Here is a 9500-nt window from a genome sequence, read left to right as displayed (position 1 = left end):
GTTGAAACCTTTTCAAATCATGCAATGATAGTTTTAGGACTGTTATATGCATATAAATCTTCAATTAACTTGGTTTGAGTACCCAACATAGTTTTTGAGGATCAATTATATGTAAAGCATTTTTGCATTGTTAATTATGCAACTTTACATCAGATTATAATGCACTTCTTTAAAAACATATAAAGAAATAAAACAGTATGGCATGAAATAAAATAGAGATTTTGCAGCAAGGTCTACTTTCACTATTTCTGTGCTAAGAATCAACTCTATACCTGCAATCAAACATTTAAATTTGCATTTGGAAAATCATTGTTAGGGACCATTTTTCTAATTTACTCTTGTTTTCACTTAGCATGAGAGCCTAGCTGTCCTTAAAACTATCCAATAATTGTGATGAACCAAACGTAATAATCACCTTTTTCATTATACCACTCAGGAAGCAATCTTTCTCTTCCACTTCCAACACAAACATGGAAACCAGGAAGTCTAGCAGGGGCTGCAAAATCCAATTGTCACATCAAGATAATTATAGCATAGAGGGAGAGAGAATATCACAACTTACACTCAGGAAAAAGGTAAGTCTTGCTTAGTACAGGACGTTCATAAGGTGCTACCTACAGAAAATACAAAAAGAAAATACAAGGGAACATGTATTAAGACAAAATGTAAAGAAAGCCTACTAATGCATTAAAAAAAATTAATCACCACAAGAAAATATATTTTTTCAATCCTGCATACAACTCCCTGTTTCATCCGTGTTTCATTCAGGTTAAATAGAGCAACCCTACAAACCCCAGCCAGCCTTCAAACCCTAGACACTACAATGAGACCGAAACTCCAGAACCTCAACTATACTAACAACTTGCATATCATGAACCAACACTGTATTGAAAAAAAAAAAGAAGGTTACCTTGAGTCCGATCACAAAGTCAGAACCTCGTGCTTATGGTGGTGAAGGAGGGGAAGAACGATAACAACTTCTGATCGGATTACTTCTTCTCTCAAATTTTCCTAAACCCAGCGAATACAACCCTATGGCTATGCCATTGATGGGGAGATGAAGAAGAAGTCCGAAGGTGGAAGAAGAAGAGATAAGTGAAGTGAAGTATTTGTGTACGGTGTCGTTTTTGGCTTTTAAGGGTGTCAAACCCAAAACGACGACGTTTTGGACCCCTCCCACGTGGCAATCCAAGTCCACGTCAGCGCTCCGGTGATGACTCATCACCTGAAATATGGCTAGGGACCACTGCCATTTTCTTCAAAGACAAATAATAATAATAATAATAAAATGAGTAGAAGTATATGCGGATAAAATTATTTTCTTAATTGAAAATATTTTTTAAAAAATATAGTATATACTAAAATTTTTTTATTATTACCTTGACACATTTAGTAATTTTGAAATTCATAAATATTTTATTAAACATTATTTATATACATCATACTTGAAATTCAGATGCATAGAAAATAAAACTTAACAAAAAATTTATTATTTATTTACATTAATACTTAACAATTCCATATATTAAACTATTCCATCATTGATCAAATGACCAATATTTCCTTTAAGATCCTCAAAGAAATCAGATACATAATAATGAGTGGTGTAATTTTCAGTATTATTTGAAACAAAATTCGTTTGAGGCTAACAAGTTACCATCAGTTCTCTCTTATGCAATTAGCTTTTGGCCAGCAGCTAAATGTTTCCCATTTAAGAATATTCGGGTGTGCGATATATGTTCCCATTGCACCACCTTCTCGCACCAAAATGGGACCCCAAAGAAAATTGGAGATATATGTTGGATATGATTCTCCCTCTATAATGATGTATCTTGAGATACAAACTGGAGATGTATTTAAAGCCCGATTTGTGGATTGTCATTTTGATGAATCAAATTTTTCAATATTAGGGGGAGAGAATAAGCTTCCTGAAAAGGAATTTAATTGGAATGTATCATCCTTGATGCATTTGGATCCTCGATCAGGGCAATATGAACTAGAAGTTCAAAAGATTATACATTTGTAAACAATAGCAAGTGAATTGTCTGGTACATTTTCTGATACAAAGAGGATAACCAAATCTTATATACCAGTTGAAAATACCCCAATTCAAATTGATATCCCAGTTGGACAAATGGCCACTAAAACAAATTCACGCCAAAAGCGTGGTAGACCTGTCGATTCCAAAGACAAAAATTCTCGAAATAGAAAAGAGGTAAATTCCATTCCTGCAGAAAAAGACATAGTAAAGACACCTGCAGTTGTCCAAAACTTTGATATAGTTTTGACGCCAGAAGACGTTCAGATACCTGAAAATTGTGAAAATGATGAGATATCGATAAATTATGTCTTTACAGAAGAAAAATGGGATCGGAATAAGACAATTGTCAATGAAATATTTGCATATAATCTGACATTAAATATCATGCATGAAAGTAAGGATCTTGAGCCAATATCAGTCGAAGAATGTCGACAAAGAAATGATTGGCCAAAATGAAAAGAAGCTATGAAGGCTGAGTTAGACTCACTTGCAAAACGTGAAGTCTTTGGACTTGTAGTCTGTACACTAGAAGATGTAAAACCTGTTTGATACAAATGGGTATCTGTGAGGAAAAGAAACCAGAAAAATGAAGTTGTATGCTACAAAGCTCGACTTGTGGCACAAGTTTTTTCACAAAGACCAGGTATAGATTATGAAGAAACATATTCCCTTATAGTGGATGCAATAACATTGCGTTATTTGGTCAGTTTATCCGTATATCATAAACTACATATGAATTTAATGGATGTGGTAACAGCCTATTTATACGGATCATTAGATCATGATATATATATATGAAATTCCCTGAAAGATTAAAGATATCTAAACCATCCAATGAATATTCACAAGGGTTATACTCAGTCAAATTACAAATATCTTTATATGGTCTAAAGCAATCTAGACGAATGTGGTATAATCGTCTTACTGAGTATCTAGCCAAAAACACATTCAAAAATGATGATATCTGTTCATGTGTTTTCATAAACAAATCTGCATCTGGATTCATTATAATTGTTGTGTACGTTGATGATTTAAATATTATTGGAACTTTTAAAGAGATTCCAACAATTATAAAAACTCTAAAAGAGAAGTTTGAGATGAAAGATCTTGGAAAGACTAAATTTTGTCTCGGCCTGTAGATCAAGCATTCAAAGAATGGGATCTTTATTCATCAAACAATGTATACAGAAAAAATCTTGAAGAGATTTTATATGGATAAGTCACATCCATTAAGTACCCCAATGATTGTAAGGTATTTGGATGTTGAAAAGGATCAATTCCATCCTAAAGAAGAAAATGAAGATATCCTTGGTCCTAAAGTACCATATCTTAGTGCCATTGGAGCGCTAATGTATCTTGCTAATAATACACGACCTGATATATCATTGCTGTGAATTTGTTAGCAAGGTATAGTTTCTCTCCAACTAGAAGACATTGGAATGGAATCAAACAAATCTTTTTATATCTTCATGAGATGGTTGATATGTGATTGTTCTATCCATATGGATCCAAGTCACAACTAGTTGATTATGCAGATGCAGGATACTTGTTTGATCCACACAAAGAGAGATCTCAAACAGGATATCTATTCACATATGGTGGTACAGCTATATCATGGAGGTCTACGAAACAGACGATTATAACAACATCCTCTAATCATGCTGAAATACTAGCAATACATGAAGCTAGTCGTGAGTGTTTTTGACTCAGGAATCTGATCTAATATATTCTGTCATCATGTGGACTGATTGATCAGAAGATAGCTCCAACTATTCTGTTTGAAGATAATACAACATGCATTGCTCAATTTAAGGGTGGATACATCAAAGGTGATAGAACAAAACATATTTCTCCCAAATTCTTCTTCACTCATGATCTTCAAAATCTAGGGACAATTGATGTCCAACAGATCCGCTCAAGTGATAATCTGACAGATTTATTTACAAAGTCACTTCCAAAATCCTCCTTCGAAAGATTGATACATCAGATTGAAATGTGCCGATTTTGAGATATTAAATAATGGTGACAAGAGGAGGAGGCTGTACTCTTTTATTCTTGGTCAGATTTTTTTTCCATTGGATTTTTCTTGACAAGATTTTTAATGAGGCAGTCCCATCACAAATAATATTGTACTCTTTTTTCTTTACTAAAGTTTTTTCCCATTAGATTTTATTTAGTAAAGTTTTAATGAGACATATTCATAATGGTCATCCAAGGGAGTGTTACAATATAAATGACCACCAACTCTTCATCCAATTAAAGATCCTTGGATAGTACAAATCTTTAATGTAGACGGTGCCATCCTTTTCAAAACTTGAAAAAGTTAATCTTGTACAAGTATAAATAGGAGGCATAGTCAGAAGTAATATACGCACACGATCAATAATAAAAATTCTCTATCCCTCTTTTATACTGTCAAATACTCTTCTTTCTTTTATATATAAGATACTACATATATTAGTAATAGAGTAAATGCCCAAAATGGTCCCTAAATTTAAATCGTTATTCAATTTAGTCCTCGACTTTTTAAAATGACCAATTAAATCCATGAAATTCGAAAAAGTGCATCGCCGTTAGTTCCTTGCAGAAGTGCCGTCTAAACGTTGATGATGTGGCATTCCAGCTGTATGCTGATGTGTACCAAACTTGAATTTGATTCAAATTGGTACCTGAAATTGCTTAATAATATCCAAATTAATCCATTTTCAATTATAAAACCATAATCCCCAAATTATTGTCTTCTCTACTGTCTTCTTCTCTTCTTCGTTCTCACCGCTATCTTCCAGTTCATATTCATCCTGAACTATAACATCAATACACTTACCTAAAAACTATTTTAATTACAAGTTAATGTGGTTGGATTAATTTTAAGTTCAACACAGATTTAAATTATATGTATTCTTGCAGATTCGTCCATTAAGCTAAAATATATTTTCCATTTTTAAGAAGGTAACCATTGTCATCATCTTCAAGGTCTTAACATCACTTTCTAAGTTTGTCATTTTTTAATTGAACTCATGCAAAACTTTTTGTGAAATGGGTGTTGCACAAATTGATTCACCTCCATCAACCCAAACAGAAAAAATTACAATGGATTCCATACTGCAAAGTAAAAAACGCAGGTGAATCCAAACTCAAAGTGAAACTATCTTAACATTTTATTTAGAGCCATAACCTTACCTCATAGTTTGGACAACCATAAAATAGTCTATCAAGATTCTCTGTCGTCGTTGAGTACTTCATCACCATCCGAAGTCTGCAATTACAGAAAATGGCGTTCTTACCTCTCCTGTTGCACATTCTTTTGCTGCCATAAGGTCTTCCTATAGAGTTAGTTGTTCCTACTTGAGCTACTTTGGCTTCTCTCCCCACCACCCATCATCACTCATGCGGATGAGAAAACAAGATGAACTAGAAGATAGTGGAGAGGTCGAAGAAGAGAAGAAGATAGCAGAGAGGTTGAAGAAGAGAAGAAGACAGCAGAGAGATCGAAGAAGAGAAGACAATAATTTGAGAATTAGGGTTTTATAATTGAAAATGGATTAATTTGGATATTATTAAGCAATTTTAGGTACTAATTTGAATCAAATTCAAATTTGGTACACATCAGCATACAGCTGGAATGCCACATCATCAACGTTTAGACGACACTTCTGCAAGGGACTATTATCTAATTATATTATTTTATTTTATATTTATTACTTCTTCCTTATTTATTTATTTATTTTACAACAATATGTTAATTTTTTTTACGAGTTTGAATTTTCTAAAATTAAAAAATATGTAAAATTGCTAATTTTTTTTAGGAGGAAAGCAAATTCTTCAAATAAAGCAAAAACCACGTAATCATTGTGAATGGGTTTTAGGGTTTAGGGATTTTTCATTTCTCTGCTGAGATTGGAATCTGTGGTTTCTAGGGTTTCGTTGATATGGAGGGCGGGGATAACATTTTGGATGATATATTGGAAGATGATAACTTGAACGATGACGATGATGATGTTGAGATGGTTGATATTGAAGAAGGAGAGTTGGTGGAGAGTGTTGAGGCACAGAATGGTGTTGGAGGAGGAGATGCTGATGAAGCCATGAAGAAATCCAGCGATGAGAACAAGAAAAACATGCGTAGAGCTAAGAAGAAGAAGACGAAGAATAAGAAGCGAAAGAGGCAGGGTTTTGGAGCTGCTGGATTCAACATTGACAGGTCAACCTCTCTTTCTAATTTCAAAGGATATTTTTCCTGTTTGTTGCAAATTTATGATGATGATAATGATGATGATGATGATATTATCTACTTTGTGGCCAATTCTATTGACTTGTTTAGATTCATTTATGCATACAGAGTTTCATGAGAAAACATGGAAAATTAGTGGTGAAATATGGTTACTAAATTGCTTCATGTATAATTTTCAGTGTTAGTAGTAGAGCACCTAAACCCTTAAGATTATACGTTTAGGGTATAGCTGGGTCAATGAACCTAAAAGTCCCAAATTTTGTGCTGACTGTTGCATGAACATGGGTGTTAATGGGCTAAAATAGATACTTTGCGGCGCATCATGCCGCAACCGTCATGTTACAAGCATTTGGGAGTGGTCAAGAAAGACTCCACTCTGCTATGGCTGCTACTGCCAACCTTGGTTCCATGGGTGCCAGAGGCATACCTAATCAAATTGAATCAATTCCATGTTTTGGTGATTTGCAAACACAATGCATCTGATGTACAAGTAAACTCATTTACCTCTTTTAACATGTGAACATTTGTAATTTTGATTTTAACTGATTAAGTATTTAAGGGTCTTGAATTTGTTTCCTCTTGTCCGTGTGATCATGAATGAAAGCATTGTTTACTGGTCACTGTTTTTTTTCCCCTATCAAGTGACCAACATTTTCATAATTTCTGTTTGTCCCATGCGACAAGATTTTGGCACCCATTTCATTCATATTAATACATGAGTAATATCTAACCATTGTGCTCCTCCCTTTTCAGGTTTGTGATAGATACATGTCGGCGTCTGAAAGAGAAGAAGTCATACATGGTATATACAGCCATAGGTTGCCTTGGTGTCTCTGCACTAAGTGAGCTTGTCAAAGAGGTATTGGAATCCTATTGTGCATTGAAATGTTGATTCGTCTTGAATGTTTACTTAATTTATTAGTTGGTCTATGTTGTCTATACTATTTCCTATTAAATACCTTGGCCACTTGGAACAAAATTGAAGTACTGCCAGACATTATGTACTAACATTGCTAAGAATCCATTCCTCTTCAGTGTTCATTTTCCTTTATCAGAGGATTGCTTGGGTATATTCTTTTAACAATATTCTGGTATTCATATGTGCTGAGTAACCCGATTTATCCTACCTATGCTTTTTTATTTTTGGATAAAACCCATTCATCTTATTTTACTTCCCAATATGGGTCTGTGAAGTGTGCTCTGCTAATAGTTGTTAGAATTAGTTTCATTTCAGTGTAGCCATTTGACTGCCTCCTGATGCTTTCACTGATCTCAACCTTAGTTCTAACCTCACAAACATTTTTGGGTTTTCCATGGATTGATAAGTTGTCTATTTTCCTGATCCTAGCTTGTCACAATTTTATTCTTCATTGTCCTGTGCATTTTCCTTCTCCAAAGTCCAAATTAAATTGTTTTGTGATTAATATTTTTCCATTCTGAAATGTGGGTATGGCTTTGTTTGGGAGAAGATGTGATGTACTTGCTAAGAAAAGGTTAGAGTTTTGATTCTACCTTTATAGGATCATACAACCATTCATAATTTCTGATGCGTACAATTTTGTCCCTAACCTTGCAGATTTTAATTACAGAAGCTAGTTTGCTCGTTCCCATTCTCTGCTTGAGCTTTGATGTTCCTGGCTGATGAACTTCTTCATTAGTTAAATACTGTGAAGGTTGATTTCTTTGTTTTTTTTTTTTTTAACTCTTCATTCTGCTCTCCTAAATGGAGCAACTTGCAATGGAAGATCTGAGCAAAAATTGGATCTCTCTAAACTTACATCAGATTTGTGTAGACTGTTGAGGGTTATAGCAGTTCATTTAACTTATAGTAGGATCTCTGCTTAACAATCGTGAATGGTGTACACATTCAACTTATATTTACTGAATTATTATTATAAATTAAGAGAATTAATGAACTTTTGATGGTACAAAGTAAAATTTTAGTTGGTTGAAACGTGCTAGGCATCATCATCTTGACAGCATTTATTTAAAGTGGCTATACCCCTAAGTGTATGAGAGTAGTACTGAGATTGTATTTGATATGTAGATTATTTGTTGGAAAAGCCATTGGCTTTTATGTTCTTCTGTAATATATCATAGTTGATATGTCATAAACTTGTATAATGAAGTTTGGAAGTTGTAGGTGGATGCAATACAAGCTTGTGGAGGCCAGGAGACTGCTGACGGTAAGCGCCTACGGACTGGAGGTGGTGTATTATGGGGAATAATTAAACATCGAGAACCGCAGGCCTACAAAGAGATCATGAAAAAAGCAAGTGAGTTTGAGGTGTGTGATCAATCTATACGCTTCTTTCCCTCCACATTTTTTGTTTTCTGTTTGCAATGATAATTGGGGAGGTAGTGTTTGACATATCTATTGTTATCATTGGGGTAAATTTAATTGACTTTCCCTGATTTGCGTGATATCTACACTAACTTGCCTAGTGTTGCATTTACAAGTGAAGTGAGTGTCATATTTTATAAAATACATGGATATTGGGTGTAATACCATTCCTTCACAGATTAGTGTCTTTTCTAAATCTTTATCTCAAGGGAGGTTAGTGTAGTTTACCTTTATTTTTTTCTAAGAAAAAATTGAATTCTTCATTTGTTAATGGATAGTTTTGGCATCCTTTTCCCCTCAAGTAAAATATATTGAACCTTGTGTTTTAAACAAGTGTTATGGATAATTTAACTTGTAATGAAGGTTCTTCACACCATTATTTCTTAGGAGTTAGTTTCTGTTGTCACTGCTCATTCTTGTTTATGATAATGCAGAAACAATTCAGGCAGCCAAATCTGAAGAAGCAACACCCCTTGCAAAAGAAAGAGGAATCTTCTGAAGGGACGGCCATTACAGTTGCCGGCGAACATCAGGGCAATGCATCTGACAATAACTTGCTGGCATCATCCGAAATGAAAGATCAACTTGAACCACCATGTTCCGAGGAGAAAGAGAAAGACAAACGTATTCCAGTTCATGAAAGATTAAGGATACCAGTTTCCTATGATGATGAATTGCTTGGACTGAATGCAGATAATGATGCAGCTTGAGCCTGAACCACTTTATTCTGTGACTTAGGTTTTCTTATCTTTAATTATTTTATAATTTAATTTATGTGGCAGTTTCCCTCCCTTTTTTCTTACATTATAGGTAATAAATTTCTTTTATTATCTTCAACTAAAATTTTATTTATTTTTTCATTCTTGAAAGGGGTGCACAGATAA

The 9500-nt window shown here is 34.1% G+C and overlaps 1 protein-coding gene and 1 long non-coding RNA gene across 3 annotated transcripts in view; one reads left to right on the top strand and one right to left on the bottom strand.

Annotated features, from left to right (window-relative positions):
• LOC107648562 lies at window positions 252-688 on the bottom strand. The gene is made up of 3 exons (XR_001621977.2): window positions 563-688; window positions 416-496; window positions 252-272 (listed from the first exon to the last, which is right to left on the bottom strand). It is a non-coding gene; the product is annotated as an uncharacterized LOC107648562 (long non-coding RNA).
• The window catches only part of LOC107605551, a 4472-nt gene continuing 815 nt past the window's right edge, over window positions 5844-9500 (top strand). Inside the window, exons 1-5 of one of the 2 annotated variants that reach the window (XM_016307462.2) lie at window positions 5844-6242; window positions 7026-7131; window positions 8416-8559; window positions 9051-9354; window positions 9487-9500. In XM_016307462.2, the coding sequence (XP_016162948.1) occupies window positions 5971-6242; window positions 7026-7131; window positions 8416-8559; window positions 9051-9326 (798 nt within the window). In that variant the 5' untranslated portion in view covers window positions 5844-5970 and the 3' untranslated portion in view covers window positions 9327-9354; window positions 9487-9500. The remainder of the gene's footprint in view (window positions 6243-7025; window positions 7132-8415; window positions 8560-9050; window positions 9355-9486) is intronic. The other variant, XM_016307460.2, reaches the window with a different exon arrangement.

Source organism: Arachis ipaensis, chromosome B06, assembly GCF_000816755.2.
Source record: "Arachis ipaensis cultivar K30076 chromosome B06, Araip1.1, whole genome shotgun sequence".
Taxonomy (NCBI): Eukaryota; Viridiplantae; Streptophyta; class Magnoliopsida; order Fabales; family Fabaceae; genus Arachis; species Arachis ipaensis.
Note: the sequence above shows the minus strand (reverse complement) of the source record. Positions and strands in the feature narration are given on the sequence as shown.